The following is a 14,397-nucleotide window of genomic DNA, read 5'->3' as shown; positions in this document are numbered from 1 at the left end:
AAAACTGGTAAGAAATAGGGATACCATAACCAATATATCCTGATAACAGGAAGCCAACAAATACCCTAACCAAATTTAACTCGGTTCGGTTTTGGTTTAACTTGGTACAAAAACCAGACCGAACCAATCTATTGACAACCTTAGGTGAAGGGGCTTGTATAACTAGGAATATAGGAGGGGAGACAAAGGAAGATAAAAAGAAAGTGAAGGAGAGAAGGAATGAAGCTTAGGCGCTATGAAAGAGAAAATCCCAATTTTAAATGTGAATATGTGCTTTATACCGTTATTTCATATTTGGAGTAGTTGTTCAAGAGATCCCCTTCCCCCCCGGCTCTCTCTCTCTCACTCTCTCTCTCTCTCTCTTTTTCTTCTTCTTCTTCTGGTCAACTCTAGTCTTCCTCTCTTTTCATATTCACAGCAGAGCAGCCCCTGAAAGAGAGAGAGATGGGTCTCCTTTCCAACAAGGTAGACAGAAGCCAGATTAAAGCAGGCGATCACATCTATACATGGAGAGCCATTTACAGTTACTCTCACCATGGTAACTCAACTTCCCATGTCTTTGTTTTTTCTTTCCAATACATATTCTAAGAACCGTCGATTATATACAAATTTTCAGGGTCATAAGGATAATGTAGTTTGCGTTTCTACTTTTGTGTCGTAGATTTTCGTTTTATTCAATCTTTCTTCTGTTTAGTTCACCTGCCGGAGTTTTTTTCGCAATGTAGATTGGTAATTGAGTTGTTTTCTCCGACGACTCTGGTGGGTTTCCTCCCGAAATGGTTAACATGGCCGATCTAAGAGTCTCCTTCTGGATTGTGGACGGCATTTTTTATTTTTTTGTTTTTAGGGTTAATTGAGACCACCCTGTGAAGCAGATTATTGCTAGAGTTTGTGGGTAGAGGAAGAAAGGATCTCTTGTTTAGCTTGCTCGACTTGTGTTTCTGTACGTGAGATTCCTTGGTTAAAGCTATTGCAGTAGTCCAAAGAATAAAACCTCGAAGTTGAACTTCAAAGGATCTACGTGGGGTTTTTATTATTATTTTCCTTTAGGCAAAGCAGCATTGATGAGGATTTGGGTTTCTTCTAGAGTGAGAAATTTGTTCTCTTCGTTCCGGGGTTTCTTCGTGAGGTACCGTTTGCGTTTCATTTGTGGACTCTTCCAGAGTGGGAGATTTATTCTCTTCTTGCTGGGGTTTCCTTTTTTACCCCAACCCCTGTGTTTCTTCCATTGTTAAGTTGAACTTCTAGGGTTTTATTCTTGTCAGAAACATAGATCTATTTTTCCTTCAAAATAATGCAGAGTGTAGAATTCCAGTGATTGTTCAGGTACTTGGGCATTTCCTTGACATGGAGTTGCATGTTCCTCTGAAACTTCAGTATGGATTTCCCTGTTGAACCAACAAGGATTTTGATAAATAGTTTGATGATTGAACTGGTCTTAAGCTCTTCGAACACCAAAATTCGAAACAAACTCGCATGCGAATTGAAGGCTCTTCAATATTACAAAATTTTTCCCCTCCCCATTTTGGTGTTTTTTTTTTCGGTTTTGACCAGAGTTTACTGAAATCTTGAACCTTGAAACCAACGAGGCCTGCAGTGTTATGCAAAATCTTATCTTGGGGTTCCTTGTTTGATTGGACTGAGGTTTCTTAAAACCTTTTAATGTTTAACACCTGTTTAACTTCAATGATATAGAACTATCACTGCATGAATTAAGGAAATGCTGGTTTATCATGTTCTCCAGGTGCATATTTTCAACCAGATGTCATATCTCACTTCAATGCCATGTCCAGGTTAAGCTGGTTGGGTGATAACATGACATATCTCTGCATTACTTGCTGCATCAATTATGTGCAGTCCTTTCTTCCTGTTCATCACTATGGTTCTGATATATACTACATGGCATTTCATCAAGACCTTAACCATAAACCTATCCTGTTGGATGTGAAGAAGTTTATGCATGCAATCTTAAAATCCTAATCAATCTCTATTGCGCACCTTCTGAACCTGTTATCTGATCAAACCTATGGAGATTCTCTTATTCCATCTTACTATCCTAGTTTTTCCAACCACCCCCCCCCCCCAAAAAAAAAAAAACCCCAAGCGGGGAAAAAAAAACTTGGGCTTGTTGATTTTTTTGTCATCTTCTCTCCTTCTGTTATCATATGTCGCTTTGGTCATTTTGGGGTATGAATGTTTACAGAGTAGATATCTGATTTTAGCTTTATCTGAGCTTGTTCAGTAGTCTTTCATATTCTTTTTTAAATTTGGATGGATTTTTTTTTTTGGGGGGGGGGGGGGTGTGGGGGGTGGGAGGGTAATGGGGGATAGTTATAGAAGAAGCCAATATTTGTCTGATGTCATGAATAGAGTTGCTGGACCTACATTGTTTATTGATCATTGAATTATATACATTAATATTCTGTTAAGTAGACCTGTATGTTGTTTATTGATCATTGTGTTTTATACATTAAAATTCTATTAAGTCCATGCTGGAGGGAAGTGATAAGCATGCAATTTTTTTTGGCTTCTTTTAATTATTCCAGTGATAACTTAAAATTTATGGTTCTGATTCCTGCTCCCTCTCGAGATTAAAAAGATACAAAGCATTACCAATGTGTTCTTAAATTTTTCTTTTAATTTTTATGATAAAATTATCATTGACCCACAGTGTAGCAGGAAAAAAAAAGGTTTCTTCCGGTAGTTTCATTTCAAAGACACTTCAACTTAAATTTCAGTAGCTCCATTTTTTACTGCCTAATGCATTTGGCACCAAAACATTGCAAGTAATATTTGGTCAAAAGGAACTACCTTTTTGTGCTCTATGAATTCCACTTATCTTGAAACAATGCAGGCATATATGTTGGAGGAAGCAAAGTGGTTCATTTTACAAGGGAACAAGATACGAGTTCAAGTATGGCAACCTCCCTGGACTCTAGTATAGGTTCTGTCTGTCAAACTTTTCCTGACTGCGGATTCAGGCTACCGAACAGTGGGGTTGTCCTCTCTTGCCTGGACTGTTTTCTTGCGAAAGGACACCTGTACTGCTTCGAATATGGAGTTACACCTTCAGTTTTTCTTGCCAAGGTCCGGGGTGGGACATGTACAACGGCGACATCTGACCTCCCAGAAACAGTTATCCACAGGGCAATGCATCTGCTTCAAAATGGGTTTGGAAACTATGATGTGTTCCAAAACAACTGTGAGGACTTTGCAATGTATTGCAAGACTGGACTTCTGATCCTTGATACCAAGTCAGCCATGGGAAGAAGTGGTCAAGCTGCTTCTATCATTGGAGCCCCTTTGGCGGCACTTCTTTCATCTTCTCTGAAATTGTTAATGCCTGGACCTGTTGGGGTTGCAACTGCAGCAGCTGGGATGTATTGTATGAGCAGGTATGCTACTGATATAGGAGTTCGAACTGATGTAATCAAGGTGGCAGTGGAGGACATGGCTGTGAACCTCAATTGGGAAGACCCCTGTAGGTAACTATCAGGGATGGAGTCTTCTACCAGCAATCCTACGGATTCACAAGAGGACCTTGTCGCTCTGAAAATAATAGCAAATTACTTAATAAGACCCCTCCCCCAAAAAATAGGCATTCATATTGAACTGAAGCTCCCTCTTACAAAGATCATATGCTGGGTATGGTGGGGTTGCCATTATAGTCTTTTTTTAACTTTTTAAAAATCAGAAGTTGTGAATGAGGAGAATGTTTCCTCTCAATATAAGTAGCAGTTTGGTTAGTCCCGCAATACTCAAATGGAGATTGAGAAGGGGTGGAGGGAAGAATCGAAGGAAGCTTAAGAGCTCATATGATGAAGCTCTCACAATGCTTGCCATGGTTTGCCCTCCTTCCTGTTGATACATTTTTAGTTTCCTGTAAGCCCCAAGCTACCCATACTTTGCGTACCACCTACCTGCATGCCAATTTCTCATCCACATCCTACAGCTTGCGGCTCCAATGGTGATATACAGGGGTTCACAGCCACCAACACAGCAAGACAAGGACCCTCCTGAATCTGTACTTGGCGATTACTCCTCTTACCAGACTCATTAGTGTTATTGCTAATCCAGCCCTACTAGTCGATGTGAATGCTAAAATGATAGACAGCCATCACATGATAAGAACAAACCTCACAGACATTAATATATTGCGTGTTTATCATCACCCTTGGTTCATATTTTAGGGTCTTTGGGGATGACAATGGCCATCAGTTTCCTTTGGCAGAAAAGATGAAGATGCTACTACCGCTTCGGTATTGAACCAAGAATTTTTTAGATTCATGGTCAATTATCTCTCCTGAGTGGACTAAGATTCTTATATTCCTCTTAAGTTGATCTTGATCTACAAATACAGTATCAGAAACACAAAAGCTCACTAAATTTGTAAGAGCAATTTTGTAGTTCTTAAAAGATTGGATGCATTTAAACCCATTTTCCATTAAGAGGGTCATTCATTTGATTCAAAACTGCACGAAAGGTTAAAGTATACCATCAATTATCCATTTTCATACACTGCAGGCCACAATGTCATGGTACCACACCTACACTGGGAAGAACATAAAAATTTCAAAACGAAAATTTCCATTACAGGGTCCATTATCCGATTTCAGACTACTAATAGTCACATCTAGACTTGAACAGAGAAGCTTCCTTACGAGTCCACTTCCACAAAAAGGCTGGCTTGAGGATGCAACCCTGCTTCTTTCAATGACATTAAGTGCTTCTCTGGGCCGTAAACAACCCGAGGAAAGTTAGAGACGAGGCAGTAATTCTCTGCATTCAAGCAATCCAAAGAATCAACATAATCATAGATGGACTGTATGGTAGCTGTGCTGTAGAACCTCCTTTCCTTCCGTTCTCCAGTAGGGAATCGTACCAAAACCTGTACCCAAAAATATAACTAAGATGGCTTTCTTCAATGATGGGGAAAAAGATCAAAAAGGGGGAAAGAAGGCAAAAGCTACTGTCGTGAAGTAGACCCATAAAGCCTGTACATGTACATTGCTTACAAGGTAATCTAATATCAGCATAATCTTCTTCCTCATAGGTTACGTGGTAATTATCAGCATAATCTTCTTTTTTTTTTTTGGGTAGAAAATATCAGCATAGTTATTATCCATGCAGTATGCTCTTATGAGTTATGGATCATAAACTGGGTATCCGGAATCTCTATTATTTTCAATGCCGAATATGAAGTTCACTAAGTCAAACCATGAGCAAATGTCTAGAAGCAATGGCAAGCTCAATTATGTTGAAAAACTTGAGCAACGGATATTCAATTGCTCCCAGTAAACAATTCTGACAAAATATCTTTATTGGTTGTTTCACATCCAAAAATAAAAATTTTCATTGTTTTATTAATAATAAATAATGAATCCAAAAATATTTTTTCCATTGTTTTTTAATAATAAATAACAAAAGATATCACAGCCAAAAAAGTTACCAAAGCACAAGAGCACAAAAATGACAGCGAGTTTACTCAGTTATGAACTCAGTTCCAGTAATGCGACTCAGAATTAAACTGAGTTCCGGCAGTTTACAATTACTTGAGGTAGTAGAGTTAATAGAACTCCATCTTATCTTATCACTTTAAGTTCAAAAAGACTTACCTAAAAGGGGTTTCAACTTTGATTATTTATTTATTTTTATTAGTTATCAAGTTCTATTGTAAACCTTTTAATTTCTTTTATAAATAAAGTGATTGCAGCCCACGATTTTTGCATAAAATATTATTGTCTTGCTGCTGTGATGATGCAGTGCCATCCTTGTGGTGAGTCAAGGTAACTAATCAAACCTAGCAGTGGGAAGCCCAGGTCTCTTCTCTTTCCCCCCTAGTTTTTTTCATATCGTTGAGTTCTTTCAAGCATATAGCAACCATGGTGCATTAACCTGCGGTACCTGTATATCTCCTGTGGTATAACTCTCCTCTCAATCTGGGATTTCTGGAAACTAGGAACTACAGGTATGATTTTGTTTCCCACTTCATACACTTCAATTGGTTAGTACTCTCTCTTGTTGTCCTGTTGTCAGATCAACTCAGTGATTGCATTTTGATAACTTAATCTGGTTGGAGATTTATTAGTTCCTATTTTGGTGGAATATCAAGAACTGTTCTTTAATTTTCTGTTGACCCTGGTTTCAGTAGTGAAGGTATATTTTAGCTTGCTGATATTAAATCTGAAATCTGGTCGTTCAAAAGATCTGTTGTTTGGCTGATTTTGACGTTTCCTAGTCATATAAAGAATTGTCCATATAAGCAGATCCAACCTTGGATCTTGCTGATATTTTCAGTTTTCATTCTAAGCCTAAGGAGGACCACTCGACCAAGAGGATCCACTGGTCTTATTCACTAATTTGTTATTATAGCAGTGTCTCTTGAATCTGGACTTGATACACACTGTTTCAATCCTGTTAATTTGGTGACTGATCTTAGATATCAGAACCACATTTAAAATCCATTACCATAAGTAGGGCATGGTTCAGGAAACAAGCTAATGGCTGCCTCACATGGCTAAATGTAAGCCAAGGGAGCTCAAACTCCTTTTCCTCAGTGGTGTCCAACACTTGAGTAAAACAAAAATTCACACAGAAGTAAAGACAACGGATAAAATAAATATCAGAAGAACTTCACTTGGAATAGAAGGATTACTTGTGTAACATCAGGTCCTTTCTGAGGTTCATCACCCAGTGACATAGCTTTCTCCTGCCGCCTTCTAGTAAGAGCAGCTTCTTTTTCAGCAGCTTCACGAGCTGCTCTTTCTTGAGCCTCTTCTTCCTCCTTCCGTTTTCTCTCAGCTTCTGCAGCTTCCCTCTCCAACCGCTCTTGCTCCTCTTTCCTTTGGCGCTCTCTAGCCTGATGTGACAGAGAAACAACATATTTCAATCTAAGGAACAGGAAACAAGACACAGAATTATGTATGATTATCTTGAAACATATAATAAGGGCATGCCCTTTCACAAATATAGACAGACCAACAAGGGCCACAGTCACAAAAATGAGACATACTTGATCGGCTTCAAGCGCTGTCCTGTATGCAGCATCTTGCTCCTCTCTCAAACGCATATTGTTCCTCCTTTCTTCCGCATCAAGCCTAGCTGAGACGAGAACAGGAGCACTCTCCTCAGCTACTCTCTGGAGGACGGTGAGCAACCGCTCTGGAGATTTTGGACCCTCACTCTGCAGAACAGGAAGCAGACTAATTTAAAAAAATGTGCAACTTAATAGTCATCAGAAATGCAAGTGAAAATCCACGAAACAAACAGAGGGAAAAGAACAAATTTTACATAAAATACTATCATTTCTCTTCAATCATTTTCAGCTTCAAGAAGGTTAGTCTTGTGAAGTCTCAGCTAATTTTCACTCTCAAAAATTAACAGAGCAATGCACAAGTGAGCAACCAAACAGAAAAAAAGGCTAAATGATTCGCATGACTGCTATAGAAGGGTTTGCTGTGCTGCCCACCCTATTTGTGCCACGTGGACAGATGATGTGGCTATTCCAACCATTGGATTGAGAAGACATGGTCCTCATTGTGCCATGTGGTGGATATTTGGACCACCTAGGAAGGCCTTCATATGTGGGCTGTGCAGCAAACAGCCCCTCAAAACAAAACAGCGGAGATTAATGGGATGTGCATTTTATTGTAAAGTCAAACAAAGAATAGAATTTGTCCTTGTGCTCTGAAAAATTCCACTGAAAACCTGAGCTGCCTTCAATGAAAGGAAATAAGTTCCCTAGTGTGGCTGAAATGGTATTTGTTTAAATAAGCCTGGGTAGTGTACAGAAGAGATGGAAGCTTTATGAGGCAAGGATGTGCCAAAACAGATGAAAGAGACATTGTTTTTGAGGAAATTAGATACACCATGTGAAACAAAGAATGCACCCAGTGGAATTTTCAAAATTTCAGGAAAAAAAAAAAAGCGACCATGGGTTTGAAAACCTCAATTTCGGGTTGCTATGGGCCCACCAAGTGTACAATAGCCAAGTATTAAAGAATGCCGGTAGTTCTGTAACTAAACTGAAGATTTCAAGGAAGGTTAATATTGTAATTATAGAGGCAAACCAGACCGTTAGGAACAATATAACAGCTTTGGATCAATTATGAATTACTCCTAATGAAAGAGGGTAATTCTGGAAAATTATCTGAAAGAGGACAACACAGAAACTAATAAAAATAATGGGTATATATGTAATTATAGCAAGTGGTTTAATTGAAAATAAAGAGAACGTTCATCATTTTCAACCTTGGGTTCACAATAGGAGACCAAATCAGTGATAGCAAAATCCCCCATGGTCGATTCAGATCCTCAACCACTTAAACCTCATCGAACATGCATCAACCCAAAGACAAGTTCCTGAAGTTGAATATGGCTGTAGTTGCAGGCCATGAATGGATCTCGGGAAAACAGCTACCAACAGGAAGCATTTTGACACCGAACAACTCAAGGTTATGGTCGCATACACTAGGTCAATTCACTCCCAAAAGATGAGGATGAACAGAAAAGGGGTGGGAGAGATCGAACATGATTTGGGTAAAAACTATGGTACTACTAGAACAGGGGTACCATAAGGTGAACCACGTAACTAAATAGGAAAGAAATAGAAGTGGCAGAAGATGTGAATAGATACCAAGAATAAGGAACATAAGAACAGAAAGGGAAGGAGATGGGTGGGTTGTACTTGAGAGAAGAGCAGGGAGGGAAAAGGAGAGAGAAAGAGAGCAGAGAAAGGAAGGTGCACAACAAGCCAGCAAGACATGTAACAGCACAGAAACTCAAGTAATTTCAATTCATTCTCCCCTAATCGTTGGTCATACAAATATAAATAAGGAAAAACAACTAACAACGGAAACCTACTCAACTTAAAAAATAAACTCAAATAAGGAAACTACCAAATTACTCCTACACAAGCTACCCACCATAAGAAAATAGAAGATTGCTCCAACATAATCTACCAGCCCACCTTTGACCAAAAACCCGTGTTGGGCCGGTTGCGTCTTGGATTGGGTCACCAAAGTGGGTCATTTTGGTCCAACCATGCTAACGCAACTGCATCAAAAGCTCCACCACACACTTCACCTTTCCTTGTTAAGCTCCAATTGAGACATGACAAAGAAGCAAACTGGTGAAAACACATGAGAAGAGGGTAAAGCAGCATATCGGATCAGCTTTGAGTACTGCCATGTACATTATCGAAGATATGGAGTTTCAAACCCTCACTCTTCAGAAGAATTTGTCATTTTCCTTCCAAAATCTCTCTCTCTCTCTCTCTCTCTCTATATATATATATTGGAGAGGTTATATCCAAACAAGATTCATATGAAGAGATGAGATGGGCTAAAATCTGATGCATTTCCTAGTACTTTCCAAAGTTACATAAAAAATTAATAAAGAACTTCAGTTTTGTGTTCATGAAAGCTGAGAAAAAAAATTCAACAGAAGAATTGAGAAACAATCATGAAACTTGGGAGCCAAAATAATTCGACGACCATCAGTAATATGATCAACCTTTATGTTGACTAGGTGGACATAATCAAATCTAAGATGTTTAACTTTGGTTATGATCTAAACTTTCTATACTTTAATCACCTCAGATAGACAACAAATCCATCAATAGGAAATGATGGAGGGGCAAAATGGAGGTAAAAAAAACCCCCAACTTAGGTATATACCCAAATGGACCAGGAAAGCAAGTACGGAAACATAGAAGGTGGTATCTCCACGTGTCTGCATTTTCCCAAATTAAGCTTGCTGATCAGCGAGGCTATGAATTTAATACTTAAATCTAAAACATGCATTCTCTTCACTTGTTCTAATTTTTCATCTCTAACTTAGCATAAAATGCATAGAGGACAAGATGAGTATAGTATAGGGGAGCTTTGCTTTGACATCTAGGTTTAAAGTCAGAGCTATACCAATGGGAAATAACAATGAATGAAGCCAACCAACCTACTCATATAGGTTGAGTAGTTCCTCATCCTTAACTGACACTTGAACAATGCTCATATGAAGGGAAATAATCTCATTCAAACCTCCAAAAATGCTTCACAAATATTTCAAATAGGAGGAAATTTTATAGTGGTCTAACTTCCAGAGGATGGAAACTCAAAATGCTTCTCATACTCTAATAGGGAAATCATTTCAATGACTAATTATTTGAAATAAATGCAATAATTTCCCCAAAACTCCTCCAGTAAAAGTAATGACGAACAAGCAAATAATTGTTATAACACTACCATCATCCAAGCCCTAGCCCAACTATTTTGTATAAGCTGGAAGAACATTTCGCTGATTCAGATCTTCTTTTATGAGTATTGTTCAAAATTTTACCACTACCTTGATGAATGGTCTTCATACCCCATCAGCTTTTTTAAGAACAATACTAATATCGCAAAGAAAATGATTAACAAGACAGTTACCGTCCACTGACAAGTTTAGCACTGATTAAACATAAAAACAAACGCAAACAAGCAGAATTAGAGTAGAACCAATCCCAAACCCAAAGAGAGTTACCTGCTGAAGTAGTGCAATTCTCTGATTTGTAGCTGCCATGACTACCGCACAGAAAGGGAACTTGGATGCCTTCAGGCTATTACTCATCTTAAATCCCTCGCTCGCCCTGATACTCCCTCCCCATGATACAAAATTCTCATTGATAAAGGACGCAACAACCTCGGAACACAAACTCCGTTCACAAAACAACGGGGTATCAGGGTGATCCGGAGAATGTAAGTAGACGAATAACAGTTTAAACTCTTGACGAGAACGTTGCAACGCATCCATAAACCCCTCCACAACAAAATTGGGACGAGTCATTCCAAAATCCCTCTCGAATCCTGCAACGAAGTACGCAGCCTCAGAGGCAGCAGCGGAGAGTGAAACCACAGGAGAAGAAGATGCATCTCCATTACGACCGGTACCCAAACCAAGGAAGCCGAGGGAGTAAGAAAGAACACCACCAGCAACCCACATACCAAGCCCGATTGCCCCAGAAATCAACCCTAAACTGCCCGAAATTACGGAGAACGGAAGAGTGATAAGTTTCCATGCTAACCCAGAAGGAGCAGCGCCATCTGAAACTGGGCCTGGAGCTAAACGAGTCAACTCGGATCGGTTGACGCCTTCCCAAGATTCTAAATGTGGCTGTCCGCTGCTCCCGGCAATGTTATGGTCGTCGTTATCGTTGTTTGGGTTGCTACTGGAAGCTGAATTCGACGTTGTAAACGCAGAAATGGCGAGTTCAAGATCCCAACCATGAGCAGCGAGGATCTCCGTGCACAAATCAGGATCATCAAGACCTGTAACTGCTTGAAAGTAAGCCAATTTATCGGCAAAATCCAACATCTCTCTTGTCAGTTGCAGAAGAGAGAGAAATTTTGGATCTGAGTCGGTGAATTCAACCAAAAATGAAGTTAAAAAAATCTAGGGTTAACGGCTTCTTTAATCAGTCCAGTTAACTCTGAGAAAGAAGAAAACAAATCAAGAAATCGAGTTTGAAGCATCGAAACCTTTCTATCTATCCCTTCTTTGTTGTCTCCCTTCGCGTCTATCAGTTAGGAAGAGGGTTCAATAAGTAGTTTACTACAATGCCTAAAACACCCTTATTTTGTACCGCAATTCAGCATCCCAGAGCAGCTAGTGAGAAGGGTAAAAAGGTAATATAAAATTTTGTTTGGGTAAATTGGCGAGGAGTGAGGACAAAACTAATCAAAAGAAAAAGTCAAAGGTCAATTTTGGAATAAAGAGAGAGAGAGAGAGAGAGAGAATTGGATTATATGATATCGTATGTAAAAACATACAAGTATTTGACATTTAATAAGCACATAGGGAAAATGGTTGACATATAAAGGGGCAGAATGGTCATTTCATGCGAAGAAGAGTGAGATGAAGGAGGGAGAGGTTGCAAATGCACCCTTCATGGTCAGAGAAATTGAGGAAGGGTTATCTGAGAAGAGCATAAGGGAACATATCAATGAATTGTGATAAAATAATATTGTAAATAAGCGGTCAATGAGATCATTTTATGCTATGAAAAGAGATAGACAAAGAGGTACTAAAATACTTACCTTGTTTGCTCAGAGAACATTTCCCTATAATTTTATGAAGGCATTGTTGAGCGACACCTCTAAGGTGTATATAAATCGTGTACCCTTCTTTTGATTGGCTATTGTCTTATTCACAAAATATTTGAAAGTAACTTACCATTATATCATTTTGAAAGTTATTATTATCTCATATATTTTTTAAAGTTTTCAAATACTCACATAAAATGACAAGTTTTATCCTCATCTTCTGAGAAAAAAAAAATTTTGTTACCATAAATTATTAATAAGAAAATCTCTTTTGATGGTGAAGGACTATGGCACCATACATGCTTATTGGATAATGCATGAGATGCACTTATTAAGACATGCTACATGACCAGTCAACCATCTATGCAAAACTGTCTAGGTTTTCCTGTTCCAATGAGGAATTCACTAAACCTCCTCAATTAGGACCTTCTCCTTGGTTTCAGGCTTTGCATCCACTTTACATGATTACCTTCATGTCTTATAGAGGTCATAGAATCCCTGTTCACTCCAACAATGGCCATCAGTGAGGACCAACTTCCTTTGGTTGCTCATGAGCCCAACACATCAAGAAAGTAAAATCTTCCTCTCAGCAAGCTTAAGCTTAATTAGTTCCCACCTCCACCCTTTTCAACTTCCTCAGTTTCTCAGTCTTCAGCTACCTCTGTTCAGCATGAATCAGCCTTTGTAGATCACAAAGCAGGCACACTAAAGCAGCTCCACCTAGAGAAAGTAGCTTTACCACATCTCAAGAAGACACAACCCAAGATTCAAGCTGCCTGCGTGTCTGTAGGCAGGTAAGCATTTCAGTTCCAAGCAATAGGAAAGTGCTTGTGATACTGTCTCTGGCTGTCCACCTTCACCTAATGCAGAGGAGACACTCAATACCACCATGGCTGCACCAAGGGCATCAGATTACAAATCCCCATTGTAGAAACATAGGTTGAATCAATAAGAGTACATAATGTCATCCAGATGAGAGGGGATGGCAATTGCTGATGGGTGAAAGTGAAGTTTCAGGCCCAGGTGGTATATTGATTGACTGATCACACTTTCTTAATCATCAGAAGATGATTTTCTAGGATTTTTTTTTTCGAAGTGACTGAACAAGCAGGGCTGTATCATTCTCCTTGAAAGCTTGCATCACCAGGTTCCCAGGGCTGTATCATTCTCCTTCATCCAAACTGACTTCATTTCATGAGGATGGGGAAAGAAGGACCAAAACTTAGGAAAGATATTACCCCAGAAAAATGGGGGGAGGGGGGCCAGAAAGATAATCAATATTACAAAAAAAAAAAAAAAAAACTCCAACTCCAGGAAAACCCAATAAGCCTGTAGTGTTGAAGTGCAGTGAGGTGTCACCAGATCAAAATGGAGCAGAATAGAGTCACAAACCAATAACATTTATACCAAACTTAAGAATTCAAATCTATGACAACATTTGGTGCATGGAATTAGCTATGAAAACATTTTGTTAACCACAGATCAACCGAGGGTTCTTCAGTAAGTAAGCCATGAGCAACACTCTTATGGAGTGAACAAGATAAGATAACCTTTGTGAAGGTTCTTGGTAACAAAACCATGACCAAGATCTCCTGTGCCTTCTGATTTGAAAAGCCTAGTGAAGGGAAAGGACTTGGAGTTCTTTTATGGTATTTTTTACTATTTATACCATTGAAGAAGGTTTGAAAATGGAATAACATAAATTGCTAGAAAGGGGGACAAAGAAAAAGCATACTGACAGCATTAACACTACCAGGTGATGGATTTGAAGGACTTGAATGACTTGGGCCTCAGATGGGAGGAAATTGTGGATTTCTCAGATATTACACTGTATTGTTTTTCTAATGGGATTTTCTAATTGATACCCCTAAGATGTCAAATAATTTGTAATTTTACTTTTTTGCCCTTTTAATATATATTACATTTTGTTTCAATAAGGGTAAATTTTGTCATTTCACAATTGTACTAAAAGAATATGCAAAACAATGAGATTATGAGACAATCCATTTTCTAATTTTAATTATTTTGAGAGAGAAATATTCTTAAACAATAGAAGGTTTGGTTGGAAGAAAAGAAAATAATAAAAAAAATAACTTACATATGAAGGGCCCAACCGGGTTCGAACCGGTGACCTCTTGATCTGCAGTCAAATGCTCTACCACTGAGCTATGGACCCTTTTGATTTACATGGCCGAATTTTTTTGTTACAACACATAAAAAAAGAAACATACATTCATAATTAATATTATGTTTTTCTTTTTCGTCTATTTCTTACCAACCAAACATACCAAACTTTTCCTACCTAAAAGACATACCAAAC

General features: G+C 38.7%; 2 protein-coding genes and 1 non-coding gene across 3 annotated transcripts; 1 reads left to right on the top strand and 2 right to left on the bottom strand.

Annotated features, from left to right (window-relative positions):
• Positions 1-204: 204 nt before the first annotated feature.
• Positions 205-3,746, top strand: LOC122061602 (protein LEAD-SENSITIVE 1-like). The gene is made up of 2 exons (XM_042624968.1): positions 205-538; positions 2,855-3,746. The coding sequence occupies exons 1-2, from the start codon at positions 445-447 to the stop codon at positions 3,487-3,489; spliced, it is 729 nt and encodes a 242-aa protein (XP_042480902.1). The 5' UTR covers positions 205-444; the 3' UTR covers positions 3,490-3,746.
• Positions 3,747-4,437: 691 nt separating this feature from the next.
• Positions 4,438-11,553, bottom strand: LOC122061601 (plant UBX domain-containing protein 10-like). Its single transcript, XM_042624966.1, has 4 exons — positions 10,519-11,553; positions 7,013-7,183; positions 6,656-6,859; positions 4,438-4,888 (listed from the first exon to the last, which is right to left on the bottom strand). Exons 1-4 carry the CDS (start codon positions 11,347-11,349, stop codon positions 4,658-4,660), a joined length of 1,437 nt encoding a protein of 478 aa, XP_042480900.1. The 5' UTR covers positions 11,350-11,553; the 3' UTR covers positions 4,438-4,657.
• A 2,628-nt stretch (positions 11,554-14,181) lies between these two features.
• Positions 14,182-14,253, bottom strand: TRNAC-GCA. Its single transcript has one exon. It is a non-coding gene; the product is annotated as a tRNA-Cys (tRNA).
• Between the last annotated feature and the right edge of the window lie 144 nt (positions 14,254-14,397).

The sequence above is a fragment of the Macadamia integrifolia genome, chromosome 14, assembly GCF_013358625.1.
Source record: "Macadamia integrifolia cultivar HAES 741 chromosome 14, SCU_Mint_v3, whole genome shotgun sequence".
Taxonomy (NCBI): Eukaryota; Viridiplantae; Streptophyta; class Magnoliopsida; order Proteales; family Proteaceae; genus Macadamia; species Macadamia integrifolia.
Note: the sequence above shows the minus strand (reverse complement) of the source record. Positions and strands in the feature narration are given on the sequence as shown.

Bases quoted from the DNA above. Each gene is read 5' to 3' on its own strand.
- LOC122061602 (XM_042624968.1), top strand. From the start codon at position 445: ATGGGTCTCCTTTCCAACAAGGTAGACAGAAGCCAGATTAAAGCAGGC. The intron at 539-2,854 runs GTAACTCAACTT...GAAACAATGCAG, and splicing joins TTACAGTTACTCTCACCATG to GCATATATGTTGGAGGAAGC.
- LOC122061601 (XM_042624966.1), bottom strand. From the start codon at position 11,349: ATGTTGGATTTTGCCGATAAATTGGCTTACTTTCAAGCAGTTACAGGT. The intron at 7,184-10,518 runs GTAACTCTCTTT...CCTGTTCTGCAG, and splicing joins GAATTGCACTACTTCAGCAG to AGTGAGGGTCCAAAATCTCC. The intron at 4,889-6,655 runs GTAATCCTTCTA...TTTTGGGTACAG, and splicing joins AAGGACCTGATGTTACACAA to GTTTTGGTACGATTCCCTAC.